The sequence below is a fragment of the Bos indicus genome, chromosome 9, assembly GCF_029378745.1.
Source record: "Bos indicus isolate NIAB-ARS_2022 breed Sahiwal x Tharparkar chromosome 9, NIAB-ARS_B.indTharparkar_mat_pri_1.0, whole genome shotgun sequence".
In the NCBI taxonomy this organism is placed as follows: domain Eukaryota; kingdom Metazoa; phylum Chordata; class Mammalia; order Artiodactyla; family Bovidae; genus Bos; species Bos indicus.
This window is the reverse complement of record NC_091768.1, coordinates 71079900-71102843: the sequence shown is the minus strand read 5'-3', so window position 1 is coordinate 71102843 and position 22944 is coordinate 71079900. Positions and strand designations below refer to the sequence as shown.

Here is a 22944-nt window from a genome sequence, read left to right as displayed (position 1 = left end):
ATTAAGTGAAAGATATGTACCTTCTGCCCAGTTTATGGAATAAGATGCTACGAACAGAGTGGATACTTTTTGTATTTCCTTCCAAATGCATTCTTCTCCTTGCGTTGTCTGTTTTTATTAGAGGAAGTCATTATCCTAAGATTATTTTCTATCATTCTTATGACTTCTTGGTAGTTGATTACATGTGCATAAAAATATCTGAGTACTATTTTTCATCTTTTTAAACTTTGTATATATGGCATCAAATTACACATATTCTGCATATTTCTTATTTTTGCATAAGGAATTATGAATTTAATCTATGCAAGTGAGCATCAGTTTACTTCATGCATTTTCACAGTGTCTGTTGTCCAGTTACATTAGTGTGCTAGTTAGCTATTGTCTCGGCTCCAAACCCACCGCCGTATTCTTCTTTGTGATGATGAGGTTGAGGGTAGGCAAACACATTTCTCCTTTGCCCCCTGGCTCCCTGTTAGGTTCTGCCAACAGGCGGCACTAGAGGGACACCAGAGACTGGACAAGGAGTGGAGGAACTTCTGTTTGCCCACATGACAGTACAGTGTACCTGCGCCTGACAGCAGTCATTTGTTCCAGTGCCAGTTGGTTCTAGTTTTTAGTTCTGCTTTTTTTCCCATACCCAGAACTGATGTCATTGCCCTCCTTCAAAAATAACAGCAGCAACCATTATCCCCTTAAGAGATGAGTCCCAGCTTTGTTGGGGCCTTCCCCTGAGGAGCTGGCTTATTACACCAGCCGCAGAGCACCCCACCCTAGGGCTCTGAGCCTCAGCTCCACAGGGTTCTCTAGAAAGCTTCTAGCTCCTACACTCTCCTTTTCCTTTTGTTCATGAGTGCCAGGAATGGTAGTTATTGCCTGTGTTACCCCAGTGTTCCTTTTTGTCCTTCAGTCACCAAATACCTGTTTAACCAAATCCCTACATTAAATTCTCTTAAAATAGCTGGTGCAGATTCTGTTTTCTTGGTTGTATCTTGTCTGATACAACAGATAAGACAATATTCATTTGTTTTCTTTCCTACTGATGAATATGGTGGGCATGGCAAACCTGCTGCCCTGAAATCTTGGGTAAGTTTGATAATGTGCGTATATGCTAAGTCGCTTTAGTCGTGTCCGACTCTTTGCGACCCCATAGACTGTAGCCACCAGGCTCCTCTGTTCATGGGATTCTTCAGGCAAGAATACTGGAGAAGGTTGCCATACCCTCCTCCAGGGGATCTTCCCAACCCAGGAATTGAATCCGAGTCTCTTTAAGTCTCCTGCACTGGCAGGTAGGTAGGTTCTTAACTACTAACTCCACCTGGGATAATGTAGTAAAGAACAAAATGTGGAAGCGGTCAGTGGTGATACAGTGGTTGTCCCAGGCATGTTCTCATGCCCCCTCACCCAGACCTCGGTAAAAAAAAGTAACAGGCCCATCCTCTGGCTTCTTCTGAGCTGCCATGTTCTTCACTTACAGGAGGGTTGCTGAAACTATAAACTTTGGGTGCTCCTGTGTGAGAACACAGGCTTTGTGGCCACATATCTTTGACTTTGAGTATATACTTTTTGGGATTTACATGATTTTTCAGTGACAAACTGAATCAAAAGGTAAAGTCAGCTGACTCTGAATCATCAGTTTCAACAGTCTTTGTCCCTACATTTGTTTTTGTGGTTTTGCTTAGGTTTTTTATTTTGGGGATATAGACTTATTGGAGAAGAAAATGGCACCCACTCCAGTACTCTTGCCTAGAAAATTTCATGGACAGAGGAGCCTGGTGGACTACAGTCCATGGGGCCACAAAGAGTTAGGCACGACTGAGTGACTTCACGACTTCACGATACTTATCATTAATATTATTTCACATTATAAATAAAGGTTCTCTGATCATTCTTGGGGATGTCTCTCTGTGCCCTTTAAGAAGTCCAACAATGATTTTTACATTCCTACAGCTGACTGGGAAGATCCTGTGCTGGATGGTAACGAGGAATAAAACAAAAGCTACTTTTCCAAGAATCAGTCTAGAAGAGGAGACAGAGCATCATCTTTATCACTCATCATAATAATCAAATATTGAGCAAGTGGAATATGCCTCACACCTCACACTGTGTCATGCATTCAAGCATATTATTTAACACATATGATGAAAGGTATAGAATGTAATGATGGATTAATTTTGCCTTGGGAGACAAGAGAGTTGTCAGCTACCAGCTGGGTAAGTCAATCATGACATTCTAGGCAGAGTTAGTCATGCCAGCAAAGACGAGGAAGAATGGCATGCTGTAAGCAAAGACCAATATATTGAGGCTGCTGCTGCTGCTGCTAAGTCGCTTCAGTCGTGTCTGACTCTGTGCGACCCCATAGACGACAGCCCACCAGGCTCCCCTGTCCCTGGGATTCTCCAGGCAAGAATATTAGAGTGGGGTGCCATTGCCTTCTCTGTATATTGACGCAGGGGAGGGTAAAAAGAGGAAGAATAAGGAGAGATAATGAAAACATATGAGGCCAGGAAGATAGGCAAGGATCAGATCATTGAAGAACAAATGAAGTCTGAACTTTATTCTGAAGCTAAAAGACCCATCAAGGGATTTTAGAGTATCATGACGAACTAAATAGTTTTAAAAATTACTTTGCACTTTTATATATAGAATGGATAAGCAACATACAAATGTATACAGAGGTCTTAGGGGTGTTACATCATCTTCTGGCCAGGGGGGCCTGCTGACAATTTACGACCCTCTCCTTGTGACAGCGGTCAGTCAATCAGGACACTTATTTCTCCAGGGCTGATTATTCTCAAAACAGACGCCACCCAAGTAAAGTTACATTCCTACAGGGTGAGGGTGTAGTGGGTTTTAGCTAAGGAAAGAATTTACTTAGCCTAAGGTCTAACGTGATTAATATCAAAGGTTAATACTTATTTCTTCTATATATTCATTAATGTGTGTAAGGGCAGGGGATATGGAGACTTAGCAACAAACATTGGCTCAACAAATGAAAAACCCTTCACCAACACAATTTCTAATTAGCCCATTATACTTATACTAATAGTTTTCTAACTTCTCTAAAGAACCTGTTTTTAGAGGGTTTAAAGCATCTTGTTCCTCTCACGGTTGGGAGGCTGTGAGCAATCACATGTGGCTGGACGAGCCTGTCAGGCAGGCTAGAGAACCTTCAGAGGAGTTTGTAGGTTAAAACACTCTTATCACGCCCAAGAATTATTATTAACTGGAGCTCTAGGTTAACTCCTTCTCCAAAAGAGGTGGTGGGGGACAGCCCCCCGTAAAGTCAGAGGTGTAGGTGAGCACAAAGTAGTAAAGTAGGCAGGCTCTGGTTATGGGGGTAGATGCTCGAGGAGTTCCAGGGGGACTCCTGAGGCTCGATCCCGCCTTTGCGTATGTCGAGCCTCCTTCCTCATGACCTTTGTCACGGGTGGAGTACCTCACTCTGGCCCCCAACAACAAAGTCCTACTGTAAAGCATGGAGAACTATATTCAGTATCCTACAATAAAGCATAATGGAAAAGAATATGGAAAAGAATGTATATATGTATGTAACTGAATCACTTTGCAGTACAGCAGTAATTAACACAACATTGTAAATCAACTAGGCTTCAATTAAAAATTACTTTGCTAGTGGTTTGGAGGATGGAGAAGAAGGGAAAACCAGGAGATTGTGGGGGAAGAAAGTGTTCTAAGAATGAGGTAGCCAACATGGCAATGAAGCTGGGAATGAGAACTGAGCAACTGATTTAGTAAAGGAGAGGTCAATGATGACCTTGACAAGGTGATTAAGTCAGAGGCAAAATCCTGATGGGAGGGAAGGAATTAAGACAGAGAATCAGATCAGATCAGTCACTCAGTCATGTCCGACTCTTTGCGACCCCATGAATTGCAGCACGCCAGGCCTCCCTGTCCGTCACCAACTCCCGGAGTTCACCCAGACTCACGCCCATCGAGTCAGTGATGCCATCCAGCCATCTCATCCTCTGTTGTCCCCTTCTCCTCCTGCCCCCAATCCTTCTCAGCATCAGAGTCTTTTCCAATGAGTCAACTCTTCGTATGAGGTGGCCAAAGTACTGGAGTTTCAGCTTTAGCATCATTCCTTCCAAAGAAATCCCAGGGCTGATCTCCTTCAGAATGGACTGGTTGGATCTCCTTGCAGTCCAAGGGACTCTCAAGAGTCTTCTCCAACATCACAGTTCAAAAGCATCAATTCTTCAGCACTCAGCCTTCTTCACAGTCCAACTCTCACATCCATACATGACCACAGGAAAAACCATAGCCTTGACTAGACGGACCTTTGTTGGCAAAGTAATGTCTCTGCTTTTCAATATGCTATCTAGGTTGGTCATAACTTTTCTTCCAAGGAGTAAGCGTCTTTTAATTTCATGGCTGCAATCACCATCTGTAGTGATTTTGGAGCCCAGAAAAATAAAGTCTGACACTGTTTCCACTGTTTCCCCATCTATTTCCCATGTAGTGGTGGGACCAGATGCCATGATCTTCGTTTTCTGAATGTTGAGCTTTAAGCCAACTTTTTCACTCTCCACTTTCACTTTCATCAAGAGGCTTTTGAGTTCCTCTTCACTTTCTGCCATAAGGGTGGTGTCATCTGCATATCTGACATTATTGATATTTCTCCTGGCAATCTTGATTCCAGCCTGTATTTCTTCCAGTCCAGCATTTCTCATGATGTACTCTGCATGTAAGTTAAATAAACAGGGTGACAATATATAGCCTTGACGAAATCCTTTTCCTATTTGGAACCAGTCTGTTGTAATTGTGTTGTACAATGGAGCCAGAAAATGAGGCAGGAACTGGAAGGTGATGTCAGATCAAGAGAGGGTAGTTTTTTTTTTTTTTTTTTTAGGGTAGGGGATACAACAGGATAATTAACCCAATAGACAAAGAAAAATTGATGGTGGGAACGAAGAGAGAATTTCCAAAGCACTGTCTTTGGGATCTGGTGGACAAAGACAGGGAATGGACTTAGAGAGGGGCATGAGCAGTCATTGATAGTGAGAGGATAGGAGACGGAATTGATAGGTATGGATGCTGGCAAGTGGACTGATGCTTTGTAGGAGCTTGTGGAAGTCTATTTAGTTGGATAAACAATCCTGGAGTTCAGGAAAGAAGTTGAGCTAAAGATAGAGGCAGTAGTTATCAGTTCATAGAGGGAAGTTAAAGGTATGAAGTAGAAAAGGATCTGCTGTAGGGGCTAAATGATAGAATAAGGAATGGAAACTAATTAACACTGTGGCTATTGACCATGAGTGCATTCGAGTTCAGAGAAATGAGCAACAACAAAGGCAAGAAGTGAGAAATTTGAGTTGGAAGGGCAGGGGTTAGTGAGGAATCAATCCAGGATCAGAGTGGTAGTATATGTATTAAAATATAAAAAGAAGAGTGGTCTTGGCTAAGACTAGGAAAGATAAAATGGATCAGAGTGGGAGAAGGCTCTGACTGTCTGCCTTGATTTGATATACACATGGGGAAGCATTTTACTTAATGAAAACAAGGGTTAAGGAAAGTTTATGGTTTGCAGGATTGATGGAAGTTTAGGTTACTAGGAGTTAAATCAGAAGGGCTGATGGTGAGTCTGGTAGAAACGGTTGGCCACAGAATCAGGATTTTGACAATAAAAATGGAGAGCAAGTTTTGTAATGGATATCGGAACTAAAGACCTGGGGAGAGCCAATGAACTCTCAGAGACATTATTCCAGGGGTCCTTCTCTACTTTAAAATTTTGCGACTTAAATATTTATTAATAAAAACATAATTATATTTATTTAATATGGAACTTTAGATTCTAAATATCCTAATGCCATAATAATTTTGAACTGGCATTCAAGTTAGGTACTTGAATATTTAAGTTCAAACCTTGTTTAAACAACTTGTATCCATAATCACTTCCTACTCATATATATATGAGGCAAGACATTACTAACCATACTTGGTAACAAAATATTTGAAACATGTTTCTATTGATTTCAAAATAATAAAAAGTTGGTATACTTCCTGGAATTAGGGAGTGTGAAGGGAAATTCCTTTGTTTCTTTTTGATTCTATTCAGAAAGTCAGGTCAACTGAAGCAACAGGTAGAATTTCAACTTGACATGAAAATAAGTTCCTTCTCATTATAAAGCAATCCATCTGTCTTATGTAATTCTAATACTGTCCTTGATTATTTTTTTCTGTAATGAATTTGTACCTGATTGATATTATTATTTCAGGACATAAAGTTACATGGAAACTCAGTAGAGGACCTGGGAAAATGAAAGCATATTCTGATAATGAAAAAAGGTTATTTGAATTAAAGGGTTTACAATTATAGAACTGAAGCAACCAAAGAAACAAAAAAGACACAAATATCCAAAACTTGCCAGTTTCCCTACATCAGATGAAGCATAAGGAAAAAACCTCCTGAAGATTAGATTTTGAGTCATGTATAAATATTTAGGGAAGAAGGCCTCCCTTGAACAGTGAGCAGATCCTATAAAGAGGAATAAATTGTATGCCCCCAAAGCCCAGCTCTTTGGTTTCTGCACATAAACTTCACAGCATTGGCTGGGTCCCAGAGAGGCCCAGAGACTCAGCCAGGTGGGCACTCACCATCACTGACCATATTGTCATCTATATATATTTTACACAGTGTTCAGGTAAAGTTCCAATATTTCAGACTATTAGGCAGGCTTTCCAAGAGAAACCGTCAACTGCGGTTTCTGCTGATAGCTTCTTATAGTGCAAACACTTCAGGGCCACTGGTCATAAACATTGAGTTCAGTCATTAGCATGTATACAAATGTTCTCTCCTGTTATTTTGGGAGCTCTATTAAAACTGAGGCTTGCCTTAGATTCTGTTTTGTCTGTCACAGCTAACTATGCAAGTTTTCATGAATTGTTGCTATGATAGTTCCTATTACAATGATTCCACATTGGTCCTATTAATGGAAATATTGAGCTATTTAATAAAATATTTTGGTTGAAAGCATTGAAATAGTTTAATAAAATATTTTATTAAAAGAAAAGAGTTCAACCCCAAGTGTGTTTTGGAATGGGGTGGACTCATCTGCTTGGCTCACTGCTTCCAATTCTATATTTGTGTGGACCTCTTAATAGTGCCAACAGTAGCATCACGCACTAGAGTCAATCCAATTATGTACTTCTTGCACAATATCCTTTCTCAACACTGTGTTGTATAATCTATTCCTGAGATAGTATAAGTAGCGGTAGCAGATAGGCAGGTCTTTAACATAAAAGCTCTTCCAGTGATACAAAGTACAAGAATCTGAGTTTAATAAAGCGCACTAAATTTTATCTATGATTATATCATATTTTCCAAAATATGTGGCCATTCTGGTGCTCTTTGTCCTGAGAGTTGGTGCACTGGACACTTTTCTTGCTTCAGTGTTTGAGCATGCTCTTATATTACCAAACAGAACAGAAACACCTGTGCTAAAAGAAGAAGCTTTGCTCCTGATGAACAAGAATATAGATGTTTTAGAGAAAGCACTTAAACTGGCAGCCAGGCACACTGGCTGGGACATTGGAAAGAAAATCTGAAACTTCATAAGAATGTGAATGTTTCGACTTCAGTAAAAATTTTTTTGCTCCTTTACTTGTTTTGAGCAGGGTGCACATATCATTGTGACCCCAGAAGATGGAATTTATGGCTGGGTCTTCACAAGGGAGACCATTTATCCCTATCTGGAGGATATCCCAGACCCTGAAGCAAACTGGATTCCATGCAGAGACCCCAGAGGTGAAGTCATTACCTTTTGATCTTTAAACAAAAAGTTGTGATATTGTAACATAGCAAATATTTAAGCTTGACTAGTGTTGTTGCTGACAGTCTGTGGCACCCGACTTTGACTTCTCTAATTCTTCGTATTGTGCACCATCTGGCGTGTCTCCTGTTTGGGAAATGATTTATGATGATGTCTGGTTGGTTATTTATGGATGAATAATATGTGTACACACAAGTTTTATAATAGATGTAATTAACTGGCTTTCAACAAAGTGAGAAAGTTGTGAAATCTAGGACTTATATTTGTAAGTAAGGGTTCCAGCCTCCTTTGCAGGAATGGTAAAAAGATGAGTGTATTTATGTTCCAAAGGGCTTTGATATCGGCATGCAATGTCATCGGTATGGTGAGTGGAAATTGCACAGGGCTTGAAAATGAGATATTTTTTCTGAGACTACATCCTACCACCTCTTGGCTGAGTGATGTGGGACAGAAAACCTTAACTCTTAAAGTAAAATAGAGATAATATGATTTCCTTTCCTACTTCACTTTACAGAGTAGATGTATGTGTAGGGAATTTCCTGGTGGTCCAATGATTAGGACTCTGAGCTTTCACTACCAAGGGCCTGATTGGCTCCCTGGGGCCCTCCCCAATCACTGATTGGAGAACTAAGATTCCATAAGCCATGCAGCATGGCCAAATCCCTCCTCTGACCTCACCCCACCCCCACAAAATGAATGTAAAGTGAAATAATACATAGAATCTATACAGTATGGTGCCCTCTTGAGTGCTAATTATTACTTTAAAAAAAACAACTATTCCTTTTTTTTTAAAACAGGAGCTGGATCTGAAATTTTGCTTTCTTGTCCTTCAAGAAAGTGTAGCAATTGTTTATAGCTGCAGTTTAAGCATAACTGTCTGAAAGAAAATCGCATAAAATATAAGAAAGATTATGAAAATAAATCATTTTAGGTGTACTTACTTTTTAAAATAGATCATACATGATGACAAAATCAATGCATTAAAAAGTTATTTAATGTGCTAATTTTTAAATTTACAGGCATCTGCTTAAAGCTATTATCAAGTGCACAAAAAGAGAAACTTCTTTAATAATTCTGACCATTTGAAATTAATTGGAAAGTCAAGTCCAATGTTGCAACATAAGAGCTCTTATATGTGAGTCAGGTCTCACCCTGTGATTTTCACCTTTGGAAAAATATGCTCAAAATGTTACACAGTCTGTGTTTACAGTAACCACGTAATTATGACTCAATGTTTGCTTGCTTATGGGGTTTTCCCAGAGCAGGAAAGACTCATTATTTGCAATAACTCAAGAGGCTTATACTGAAATACACTCTATTTGCCTGGGCTGGCAAAACTGACTTTCCTAGGGGAAAGATGTCTTAAAGCCTGATTAATTAGTCTCTGAAGTATTTTAAGTAAGGAAAGTAGGTGACAGATGAAACTTTAATATTATTGAGTCTTTCAGACATTCAAATGGCAAGCTTTCAGCTCTGTGTTGTAGAAAGAAAAAATCCAGTATTTAAGAAAATGCTAATATTGGTAAAGAAAGCCACCATTTCTTCCCTAGTCACACTCATCTCTAAAAGGGATAATTCAAGTCCATATAGTCATCCTTGTGTATTTAAATACTATCATTTAGAATACTGACACATCTCTTGCTTCCTGGAGCTTTCCCCATGGGGAACTAATAGGAAACATTAAAGTGCCCTAATTATCTAGCCAAAAAAAAAAAAAAAAAAAAAACAGAATAAAATATATAATAGTTTTATTAAGGCCTTCCTTAATGAATATGCACGTTGACAGTATTACTGTTTTTCCTGAAGGCAAGACAAAAGAAATGGTCTGAAATAATAATCATAAATCTGTCCTTTTTATTCAAAGATCAGTTCAACATCAATTGTAGGGGGACTGAGAAACCATGGAGAGTCTGAATGGCCTCTACAAGCAATCAAGTCATCAGTGTCCCTGGGTGGTCTTGTTGTTACAAAGTCCATAATGGCCAATATTGAGCACCTACTTGGTTCCTGAATCTGTACTTGGTACACTAAGCACATTGTCTCATTCAGTTTAAGTAACAGGTATAACTATTCCCCTTTTATTTACTTATTCATATTTTAAAAATATACATTTATTTTTATTATTTTTATTTATTTGGCTGTGCCAGGTCTTACTTGCAGCACACATGATCTGTAATCTTCATTGCAGCATGCGGGATCTTCAGTTCGGGCATGTAGGATCTAGTCCCCTGACTAGGGATTGAATCCCTGGGCGCCTGCATCAGCAGCACATAATCTTAGCCACTACACCACCAGGGAAGTATCTCCCACTTTAAATCCCACTGCTGGGCATACACACCGAGGAAACCAGAATTGAAAGAGACACGTAAAAAAAATAAATAAATAAATAAATAAAAAGAAAGAGACATGTGTACCCCAATGTTCATCACAGCACTGTTTATAATAGCTAGGACATGGAAGCAACCTAGATGTCCATCAGCAGATGAATGGATAAGAAAGCTGTGGTACATATACACAATAGAGTATTACTCAGCCATTAAAAAGAATACATTTGAATCAGTTCTAATGAGGTGGATGAAACTGGAACCTATTATACAGAGTGAAGTAAGCCAGAAAGAAAAACACCAATATAGTATACTAACGCATATATATGGAATTTAGAAAGATGGTAACAACAACCCTGTATGCGAGACTGCAAAAAAGACACAGATGTATAGAACAGTCTTTTGGACTCTGTGGGGGTGGGGGGTGGGATGATTTGGGAGAATGGCATTAAAACATGTATAATATATAAGAAATGAATTGCCAGTCCAGGTTCGATGCAGGATACAGGAAGCTTGGGGCTGGTGCACTGGGATGACCCAGAGGGATGGTATGGGGAGGGAGGTGGGAGGGGGGTTCAGGATGGGGAACACGTGTACACCTGTGGCAGATGCATGTTGATGTATGGCAAAACCAATACAATATTGTAAAGTAAAAAAATAATAATAATAATAAAAATTAAAAATAAAATATATAAAATAAAATAAATAAACATGAAGAAAAGAAGGGGGCTTAAGGTCTTACAATTGGTAATTAGCCTCGCTGGAATTCAAACATGGCCATTTCCACTGAGTCATGCTAACAGAACGGACTCTGAGTGCCTAGAAGCATCGTCTTCTACTTGAAATCTCCATGACTAGTAAATCCACTTCTGAGCACATTCTAATTGCAGAAATTTGGATCTTATTTTCCACTGAAATCTTTCATAACTTCCTTTGGTGTCCATACTGCTTCTATAGCATGCTCAAATATGTGACTCATCTTCAAATTAGAGTCTTTTAAGTATCTGAAGCCAGCTGTAGTCTTACTTATTTACTCACCTCAACCCCTTTTTACTTCTAAGATAAACAGTCCCAATTTGGAAGGTCTGGGCATTACTTTGAAAAGCAATTTCATAGTGTGCATTTACCCCAGGGTTTCACACAAGGGCCCTCTAAGGTAGAAGGGAAGCTATTATGCTACCTTGACATGTAAGGACACAGACAAAAGGGTGAAATCCTTTTTTCCTTTTCTTTTCCTTCCTTTTAAAAAATATTTCTAGTACCTAAAGCTGCATTTCTGGAGGATGATTGGCCTGGGACCAACTATTTACTGCCTCCTAGTATGAACGTGGCTTGCATTATGGAAAAGATTCTCTCCATTAGAAAAGCCCTTCATTTGTCTTCCTGGGAGAACTTCATAAGAAAATATGTTGCTTCTCTTCTTTCTCCTCTTCCTCTTTTACCCATTCTGTGCTTCGGTCTTGCACTGCTGTTGTGAATCTGGCAACTAGAATAGGTTAGTTTTCATAAAGAAGAAGACTGTATTGCATGTGTGTGCTCAGTCGATCAGTCCTTTCTGACTCTTTGCAACCCCACGGACTGTAGCCTGCCAGCCTCTTCGGTCCATGGGATTCTCCAGGCAAAAATACTGGAGTGGATTGTTATTTCCTACTCCAGGGGACTGGTTCCAAATAGGAAAAGGAGTATGTCATGGCTGTATATTGTCACACTGCTTATTTAACTTCTATGCAGAGTACATCATGAGAAACGCTGGGCTGGATGAAGCACAAGCTGGAATCAAGATTGCCAGGAGAAATATCAATAACCTCAGATATGCAGATGACACCACCCTTATGACAGAAAGTGAAGAGGACCTAAAAAGTTTCCTGATGAAAGTGAAAGAGGAGAGTGAAAAAGTTGGCTTAAAGCTCAACATTCAGAAAACGAAGATCATGGCATGTGGTCCCATCACTTCATGGGAAATAGATGGGGAAACAGTGGAAACAGTGTCAGACTTTATTTTTTTGGGGTTCCAAAATCACTGCAGATGGTGATTGCAACCATGAAATTAAAAGACGCTTACTCCTTGGAAGGAAAGTTATGACCAACCTAAATGGCATATTCAAAAGCAGAGACATTACTTTGCCAACAAAAGTCTGTCTAGTCAAGGCTATGGTTTTTCCAGTAGTCATGTATGGATGTGAGAGTTGGACTGTGAAGAAAGCTGAGTGCTGAAGAATTGATGCTTTTGAACTGTGATGTTGGAGAAGACTCTTGAGAATCCCTTGGACTGCAAGGACATCCAACCAGTCCATTCTGAAGGAGATTAGTTCTGGGTGTTCTTTGGAAGGACTGATGCTAAAGCTGAAACTCCAGTACTTTGGCCACCTCATGCGAAGAGTTGACTCATTGGAAAAGACTCTAATGCTGGGAGGGATTGGGGGCAGGAGGAGAAGGGGACAACAGAGGATGAGATGGCTGGATGGCATCATTGACTCGATGGACATGAGTCTGAGTGAACTCCGGGAGTTGGTGATGGACAGGGAGGCCTGGCGTGCTGCGATTCATGGAGTCGCAAAGAGTCGGACACAACTGAGCGACTGAACTGAACTGAACTCCAGGGGATATTCCGGATCTAGGGATACAACCTGTGTCTCCTGCATTGCAGGCAGATGCTTTATCACTGCACCACCTGGGAAGCTATTGGATTGCATATGAGCTTTTAAATCTTTGCTGTTGATTCTTAACCTAGAGCTGTTGTATGTTATAATGACAGGCAAATAAAGCATCAGTTTGGATGTTCAAAAATCACTAATACACTGTAAGTTTAAGGCAATATCTATTGAATTAGGCTTGGCTGTACCCCTGTACAAAAAAGACTCAGCTGTCTGGCCAAGGAAAATTCCATCTACATTGTGGCAAATATCGGGGACAAGAATCTGTGTAATGCCAGTGACCCTCAGTGTCCCCCTGATGGTCATTACCAATACAACACTGATGTGGTGTTTAATTCTGAGGGCAGGCTTATGGCTCACTATCATAAGGTGAGAATTACTTGTGCCTTAGCTGATCTTGACTTATTTTTGTTTGTGATATCTATGTAGACTTGTTTGTTGAATGTTGGTAAGGGGACCGTTATAAACACATTCCTTAATTATTACATTTAGTTGAAAAGGGGACTTAACTTACTTTGACTTTTATATAAGGGTTCTGAATTTGAATTAGTCATAAAATAGAATCTGGCAGAATATTAAAGCAGATGTGCTAATAGCCTCACAGGATTTTAATATTCTCTGAGAAAGGAGAAATTCTGTTTCATCACATGATTTAATACTAGAGTAAGTTTTTGGACCCAGTTTGTTAGTTTTTGGACCCAATTTGTTAGTGTTTGGTATTAAGCTTTAGTCATTCATTCCATTAAGATCTTTTTTTGTTTGAAGTGATAGAAAAACCCCCAACTGAAATTGATTTGAAACAGTAACAACAAAAGCAATGGAATGCCCTTGCTCAGGTACCTGAGAAAATATAAATCATAGAAAGGATAGGTCTAGTTTCTGACATGGTCTGTATCTTAAGGCCTGGAAGATGTCAGCCATCCCCACAGCTCTCTCTCTCTCTCTTTCTTTTTTACGGTGTGTTTTTTTATCCTCTCAGGCCATGCCAAAGTGCATGCAGGATCTTAGTTCTCTGACTAGAGATCGAACCTATGTCCCTTGCATTGGGAGTGTGGACCACGGGATCACCAGGAGAAGTCACCCTCTAGTTCTTAGATCCTTGTAAAAAGTTCCAACTTTTTCTCAGCTGACTATCCTTTCAGACGCCACATGGCTGCTGGTTACAAAGCGCATATCCTAATGGGACAAAATCCAGAGGAAGACTGAATTTCTCTTTCCTAGAAACCCCACAAAAACCTTATTATTCCTTCAGTCCACCTAGCAACCACATGCCTCGCTTGAGTCGATCTCCTGGGAATGAAGGATGGGCTGCCACCTGAGCAGAGGACAGAAGAGTTTGGGAACCTCAGTGGTGGGGGTGGGATGGGGTGTGGCCTGAGCATATATGCACACATCAGGCCAAATAAAAACCTGAGCAGAACATAAGGCTGCACTCTTGAGTCCAGGGTAGATGGAGTTTGGGAGCGAAAATCAAGCTGGAGAAAATTTTCTAATGACTTACTAATTAACAAGGTTTACTTCCCTTTCACTTTTCACTTTCATGCATAGGAGAAGGAAATGGCAACCCACTCCAGTGTTCTTGCCTGGAGAATCCCAGGGACGGGGGAGCCTGATGGGCTGCCGTCTATGGGGTCGCACAGAGCTGGACACGACTGAAGCGACTTAGCAGCAGCAGCAGCAGCAGCTATTACATTGTCTAAGTTCCAGTTTACTTCACCTCACTTATATAAACCTAGCCATACCATGGGAAGACATGACAAAGTTTAGTTTATTAACACATGTTAAACTTCACAAGCTCAACATTCAGAAAATGAAGATCATGTCATCTGGTCCCATCACTTGATGGAAAATAGATAGGGAAACAGTAGAAACAGTGTCAGACTTTATTTTTTTGGGCTCCAAAATCACTGCAGATGGTGATTGCAGCCTTGAAATTAAAAGACGCTTACTCCTTGGAAGAAAAGTTATGACCAACCTAGATAGCATATTGAAAAGCAGAGACATTACTTTGCCAACAAAGGTCCGTCTAGTCAAGGCTATGGTTTTTCCTGTGGTCATGTATGGATGTGAGACTTGGACTGTGAAGAAAGCTGAGCGCCGAAGAATTGATGCTTTTGAACTGTGATGTTGGAGAAGACTCTTGAGAGTCCCTTGGACTGCAAGGAGATCCAACCAGTCCATTCTGAAGGAGATCAGCCCTGGATGTTCTTTGGAAGGAATGATGCTAAAGCTGAAACTCCAGTACTTTGGCCACCTCATTCGAAGAGTTGACTCATTGGAAAAGACTCTGATGCTGGGAGGGATTGGGGGCAGAAGGAAAAGGGGACGACAGAGGATGAGATGGCTGGATGGCATCACTGATTCGATGGATGTGAGTTTGAGTGAATTCCTGGAAATGGTGATGGACAGGGAGGCCTGGCGTGCTGCGATTCATGGGGTCACAAAGAGTCGGATATGACTGAAGTGACTGAACTGAACTGAACTGAAACTTCACTCCATGATATTAGTACTTAAAGAATTGAGTGGAAAACCATCAGAAATTTGTGAGGTTTGAAATTTCAAATGACTTTAAGACAAATATTCATCTTTTAAATATCATTTGTAGATATGATCTCATTGGATGATTCATTGGTTGTGAGAAAAATGAAGTGTTTTGGGGGTTTTTTGGTGGTCAGACCAGTGAGGGGTGGGGTAAGATAGGGGTGGGGCTGATGGAGGTGGGGTTGAGAGGGTATGAGATCTCCCAGGAGCAGGGCTGTGGGAGGAGCGAGACCTTCATTAGCAAGGTAGATTGGGGTCGTGGCCTCCAAGGTCATGGGACCTCTCAGAATGATGCCTGAGAGTGTGGTCTATGAAGCCGGGATATCAATCGAGTCCAGGGGACAAGCTGAAGGGCCTGTAAGAAAACTCACAAGACAGTGGTATACTGGATATAATCTACACTAATTTATGTGTAATGTTTTTAAATATGCACACTAAAATACATGCAAGAAAAGATTTTGCAAATGTTAATCACTTTTATTTGCCAGTTTTCTTACGAATCTTCCCCTTCTTTGCTTTTCATTAACAGTTCAATCTTTTTTGCACCTGAAGTTCAGTTTGACTTTCCCAAGGATTCAGAACATGTGATTCTCAACACTCCCTTTGGGACATTGGGCATTTTCACTTGTTTTGACATTTTCTCTCATGACCTGGCTGTGGTGGTGGTAGAAGAGTTTCAGCTTGACAGTATCCTCTACCCTAAGGCCTGTACAGTACACTGCCCCTCCTCTCAGTGTGGGCCCTTCCATTCTCCCTTCCATTCAGCATGGGCCCAAGCCCTGAGAGTCAACCTGCTTGCTACCAATAGCCACAACATCAGGTGCACATGACTGGTACCTCCCCGTCCAGTGCTGCCCCAAAGGGCAACCACAGTCTTGGAACACCTTCGTTTTCAAGCCATGCATTTCTTTAATGATTCTTCCCCCCCAGATTAATTAATTAATGAAATTAATTATTAAATCTATCAATTATTTAAATTTAAATTAAATCAATATACTTATTAGTTATTAATTATTAAAATAGATTTTTAAAATTTAATTAATAAAGTTATTAATTATTAAATTAATTAATTGATTAAATTTATTTATTTCTCATTGGTCTGGGTCTTCCTTGCTGTGAGCAGGTTTTCTCTAGTTGCCGCAGGCAGGGGTTACTCTTCCTTGGGGTGACAAGCTCCTCACTGCAGTGGCTTCTCTTGTGGGGCGTGTGGGCTTCCGTAGTTGTGGTGCAAGTGTTTGGTTGCTCTGAGGCATGTGTAATCTTCCCAGACCAGGGATCAAACCTGTGTCCCCTGCTTTGGCAGGTGGATTCTTACCCACTGTACCACCAGAAAAGTTCTTTAATGATTCTTTTATTAACTTTAATGTCACAAAATTAATAAGACTACGGGTTTCTATACCAACATTATTTAAAGAACATTATTCCTGGGAATAAAGAAGGAAGCAAAGAGTGTATTGTCAATTTCACATGAGGGGAAATTGGAGTTAGACAGAATTCAAGTCACATAAAAAAAGCAAAGGCAGCGTTAAAGAAAGTTGCAGCCACCATCTATTAGTAATATTGAAATAAATCTTGCTATTGGGGTGATAAAATCACTTTAGACTTAATCAGCTTTTTAGAGTTTACCCTTTAAAAATCCATGTTTAAGGGAAGGCTCCTCTCTCGATTGTTTTGTCATTTGTTGATCCAGGTGAAGAATCTCAAACACAAACAAATTAGATAGGTTGGTGGATATGTAAAATTGTTCTTCATGTCTGAGAAACTTTTTGGTTTGTTGTCAAGTTGGCTAAAGAAAGGGGAGCTTAAGTTAAAAAATTTAAAAAGTGATCCAAGTCAAATGATAGTTTCAGTGTAAGCAGATTCTTATGGAGGACACAGATTCAAATTGAACTCAGGTCAGTGTAATAGGTATTTCCTTCCTTATCTTGAAAATGCTTATGCTTTCATAACTTTATATTTCATTTCTTATGAAATGATTCTATTAGTTTGTGGCCATGCAAAATTTGAAACCAGTATTCATGTTTCTTCATGTAACCCATAGGCAGTGAAATCTATGCACCGGAGGCTGTCAAAGTGTATCACTGGAACATGGAAACAGAGACAGAGAGTGGCCAGCTGATGCTCTCAGAATCGTAGTCTTGACCTCGACGGGAACCCAGTTACCGTGCAGCTGCTGACTGGAGTGCTTATGCTAGAGGTGTCAAGCCATTCTCATTTGAGCAGTTGAATTTTCCAGGGATGATTTATTTTGATGAGTGCATCTTCACCAAGCTTAAGAGAAACACAGGAAATTACACACTTTGTCAGAAAGACCTGTGCTGTCACTTAACTTACTAGATGTCTGAGAAACGAACTGATGAAGTGTATGCACTTGGTCCTTTGACGGACAGTATGCAATAGAAAGCCAATATTACTTACAGGTAGAAACACTCAAGTATGTAAGAATGGCTTTGTTACTAGTTTGTCTTCTAGGTCATCACTGCATTTCTTTAAAAATTGTGCTGGATTCAGTTAATTGGAATAGTGTTACATTTGTCATTGAACTTTTCTCCCTAGAATACTTTGTTTAGTCTTGGCAAGAACAGAATTAGAGCTGCAAGGTAAAAACATGAAACAGATTGATTAGTTCTCAGCAAACGGGGTTAAAGTTTTAAAAGCTACAATCCCCATGTATTTTTTTTTTTTTTCTGTTAGGTTACTTTAGGGCCGTGTTTTGCAAACTGTTTTCAACTAGAGTCCAGAGCAAGAAGTCCATTGCACATCATAACCCAGTGCCATCAAGACATATCTCAAAAAGATACTTAGTGAAACAAACATTTTATAAAATAATTAAAACAAAAATTATACATGGCTATGATTATATAGATATCAAGAAGAGGTGGCAAGAATACACAGAAGAACTATACAAAAAAGATCTTCATGACCCAGATAATCACGATGGTGTGATCACTCACCTAGAGCCAGACATCCTGGAATGTGAAGTCAAGTGGGCCTTAGAAAGCATCACTAGGAACAAAGCTAGTGGAGGTGATGGAATTCCAGTTGAGCTATTTCAAATCCTGAAAGACGATGCTGTGAAAGTGCTGCACTCAGTATGCCAGCAAATTTGGAAAACTCAGCAGTGGCCACAGGACTGGAAAAGGTCAGTTTTCATTCCAATCCCAAAGAAAGGCAATGCCAAAGAATGCTCAAACTACTGCACAATTGCACTCATCTCACATGCTAGTAAAGTAATGCTCAAAATTCTCCAAGCCAGGCTTCAGCAATATGTGAACCGTGAACTTCCTGATGTTCAAGCTGGTTTTAGAAAAGGCAGAGGAACCAGAGATCAAATTGCCAACATCTGCTGGATCATGGAAAAAGCAAGAGAGTTCCAGAAAAACATCTATTTCTGCTTTATTGACTATGCCAAAGCCTTTGACTTTGTGGATCACAACAAACTGTGGAAAATTCTGAAAGAGATGGGAATACCAGACCACCTGACCTGCCTCTTGAGAAATCTATATGCAGGTCAGGAAGCAACAGTTAGAACTGGACATGGAACGACAGATTGGTTCCAAATAGGAAAAGGAGTACGTCAAGGCTGTATATTGTCACCCTTGACAATACACCCTTATTGAACTTATATGCAGAGAACATCATGAGAAACACTGGGCTGGAAGAAGCAGAAGCTGGAATCAAGATTTCCAGGAGAAATATCAATAACCTCAGATATGCAGATGACACCATCCTTATGGCAGAAAGTGAAGAGGAACTCAAAAGCCTCTTGATGAAAGTGAAAGAGGAGAGTGAAAAAGTTGGCTTAAAGCTCAACATTCAGAAAACGAAGATCATGGCATTCAGTCCCATCACTTCATGGGAAATAGATGGGGAAACAGTAGAAACAGTGTCAGACTTTATATTTCTGGGCTCCAAAATCACTGCAGATGGTGACTGCAGCCATGAAATTGAAAAACACTTACTCCTTGGAAGGAAAGTTATGTCCAACCTAGATAGCATATTCAAAAGCAGAGACATTACTTTGCCAACAAAGGTCTGTCTAGTCAAGGCTATGGTTTTTCCAGTGGTCATGTATGGATGTGAGAGTTGGACTGTGAAGAAAGCTGAGCACCAAAGAATTGATGCTTTTGAACTGTGGTGTTGGAGAAGACTCTTGAGAGTCCCTTGGAGTGCAAGGAGATCCAACCTGTCCATTCTGAAGGAAATCAGCCCTGGGATTTCTTTGGAAGGAATGATGCTAAAGCTGAAACTCCAGTACTTTGGCCACCTCATGCAAAGAGTTGACTCATTGGAAAAGACTCTGATGCTGGGAGGGATTGGGGGCAGGAGGAGAAGGGGATGACAGAGGATGAGGTGGCTGGATGGCATCACTGACTCGATGGACATGAGTCTGGGTGAAATCCGGGATTTGGTGATGGACAGGGAGGCCTGGCGTGCTGCGATTCATGGGGTCACAAAGAGTCGGACACGACTCAGCGACTGAACTGAACTGAACTGATGATTATATACAACACAGTCTAATTTTGAAAATTCTAGTCTACTCCATTGGAGAAGGAAATGGCAACCCACTCCAGTACTCTTGCCTGGAAAATGCCATGGATGGAGGAGCCTGCTAGGCTACAGTCCATGGGATCGTGAAGAGTCAGATAGGACTGAGCGACTTCACTTTCACTTTTCACTTTCATGCACTGGAGAAGGAAATGGTAACCCACTCCAGTGTTCTTGCCTGGAGAATCCCAGGGACAGAGGAGCCTGGTGGGCTGCCGTCTATGGGGTCACACAGAGTAGGACACGACTGAATCAACTTCGCTGCAGTCTACTCCATTTGGTGCACTGAAAGAAAAGGGCTAATTTTGACCCACTAAATTAATGTTAGGGTTGACTAACAGATTATGAGCTGCAACTGGGGAAGAAAGCACTTAAGAGGCAAGCTAAAGAGTATTCTTCTCTTCTTTGAAATTGTATTTTTAGCTGTGAAAACATTTCCAAGATTTCCAACCACCTCTCTTTTCTTTTCCTACCTAGGTATGCATGTTACTGAAATGTCAAACCCCTGACCTGGAAACTTGTGGTGAGCCTGTGGGGTCAGCTTTTACCAAGTTTGAAGATTCCCTCAGTGGCACATTTGGAACAAGTTACGTTTTCCCACAGATCGTTCTCAGTGGGAGTCAGCTTGCCCCTGAAAGACATTGTGAGGTAGAGGATTTCCAGGAGGATAAATTCCTTTGAACAGATGGAGAAGATTGGCATAATGAAAATTTGAAATAATGAGACAGCATTGTAACACTGAGGTTCACCTAATATAAACAACTTATACAAAGACACTATGATATGAAGACAAGTTGTAGTTCTAGACTGTTTTTAGGCTGTGATGGAGAATTTGGGGTTTTATTTTCTTACATGAATGTGATTTTGAGAATCAAAGGAACAGATTATTGAGGGATTAAAATAAAAATATTGATTGCCAATGACAGCCAACAACTAATGTTTTCTTTATTTGCATAGATCACCAGGGCAGTAGATTTATTTACTGCATGTTCATCCAAAGTCCTTCTGATATTACTACATACGTAGATCTGAAACAGGGAGCTTCTGATTCCAAAGTCTGTGGGCTTTTGACTACTTCATGCTGCTTTTAGAGTGACATTGTCAGAGAAGGCCTCTGGACTGGAAACCAAATCTGCACTGAAGTTAATGCTTTGCTTTCTTTGATTAGGTTTCAAGAGACGGATGTCTGCAGAGCCAAGGCGAAGCCCCTTTGCCTATCTAGGCTTTAGCCCTTTATGGAAGAGTGTTTGAGAGGGATCCTCCATGTTTAGGGCAGGGCCCTGGGTAACTACAGTGATCCCCATTCACTGCCATCCTTTGAGGACTAGCCTGGCAAAGAGGGGAGGTAAAAAGAGACAGCTCAGCCCATAGTATCTGTTTAGAAGATGTGTCCTGACTTTGCTGAAACAGCCAACTTAAGCAGACTTAAAAAGAAATGGATGAGTGCGCACACTTTACCTACTCACTCTGGGAGCTGCAGTCGTCTTCTGTGTGGGTGCACTTAAGTGTGTGTCACTATGTCCATGTGTGGTGCAACATGTATCTATGGGAGGAGAGCCAGGAAGAGTCCTTGTGTGGCAACTGCTCTAACGTATGCAAATACTGTATCTCTCATTTGTAAATGCACAGGGTTAGTGTGGAGAATGTGGAGGGTATTTGGTCCTAGTCAGTTAGGATACAGAAAGTTAAAAACAAAGGTATCTTTTAAATAACTTTTTAACAAATTGAAATTGTTCCATTATCTCCTTATTCTACTTTTATGGAATATTTGTATGGAAGTTAGATACTTAGGAATGGAAAGTTAGAAAGAGATAAATGAATAAATGATCTACTTCAGAACATGCACTGTTTCCTTCTGAAATTATTCTCTTAGAATGTACCCAATCCTGATTAAACCCTCTCATCCTCTGGAATTTGTTGCAGCCTGTGCTAGATAGGATCTTCCCTAGAAAAGGCCACCCTGTCATCTTTTTCCCAGTTACCTTCGCCCCTTTGACCCTGACATCCTGAGTCTTTTCCTGGTTGATTACTTATTAACCCTAGGAAGAGATACACATATCTGAGAGAAGAGGAGCTCTCTAGGATGTGTGGGAGAGGCTGAGGATCACTCCGAGTTTGGGGACACATTTCCCCTCCCCTAAAAGATATGACAACCGCTTTTCTAGATTTTTCCCAAGTGTTTATTTTCACTTGATTTAATTCAATCTAGTTCCAGGAAGCTGGAGACATTCTAGGCAGCAGAAAATGCCTTTGGTCTCTCTGTTTCCCTCATGCCTGGAATCTCTTTCCGGGGGCTCGGATGGAACCTGTACTCTGGACTCCTCTGTTTGTGCAGGATGTGGGCTTCTTCCCCATAAAGGCCTTGTGTTGGTTCTTTCCAGGTTTCTTCTCTCTCTTCTAGACAGTTGTTTGGAGGTTGCATTAGTATCTAGTGGCCCCAGCTTCCTCACCACCCCTCACCCCTTGCATCTTATATAGCCAACCTCTGCCCCTTCTCTAGTCCCAGGAACTACAGAATCACTGCATCCCATGGGTATTCTCAGCTCTTACCGTGACTAAACAACCTACTGTCCCTCTTATTATATCCCATGTTGTTTTGGCCCTTATCTTTTAACATCTCATGTCTTTTATTTCTTTGAGCTCTATTTTTGTCTCTCCCCTTTCTCCTCCCTAATTCTCATTTTATTTACCATGACTTATTAATAAGGACCTTGCTAGACTCAGCCCTCACAGCTGTGTCTTCCTCATTGAAACTCTTACTTTGGAAAGTAAGCCACTCGTATGGCTTCAGCTAGTGTTTCTGAGGCAGCAAAGTTATATAATTCATTGGAAGGAAAAAAAATTTTTTTCATCAGAGTCAGTTCAAGTCATATAATAATGATTAGAGACGATCTTAAAAAAAAAAAAGGCTTATTAAGTCCTATGGTAAACATATATAGTCTTACAATATAAACAACTTTATCAATTAGATTAATGTCAATAGGAGATTGACAGTGTTCTAGCCATTAAATATTAATATGAAGGTGCATATACTTAGAGGACTTCCCAGGTGAGGCTAAGTGGTAAAGAATCTGCTTGCCAATGCAAGAGACA

The 22944-nt window shown here is 40.5% G+C and overlaps 1 protein-coding gene across 3 annotated transcripts in view; it reads left to right on the top strand.

Annotated features, from left to right (window-relative positions):
• Nucleotides 1-7276: 7276 nt before the first annotated feature.
• The window catches only part of VNN1 (vanin 1), a 43492-nt gene continuing 27824 nt past the window's right edge, over nt 7277-22944 (top strand). Inside the window, exons 1-2 of one of the 3 annotated variants that reach the window (XM_019967452.2) lie at nt 7277-7759; nt 20329-20499. In XM_019967452.2, coding sequence (XP_019823011.2) covers nt 7658-7759; nt 20329-20499 — 273 coding nt within the window. In that variant the 5' untranslated portion in view covers nt 7277-7657. The remainder of the gene's footprint in view (nt 7760-20328; nt 20500-22944) is intronic. The other 2 variants (XM_070796170.1, XM_070796171.1) reach the window with 2 other exon arrangements.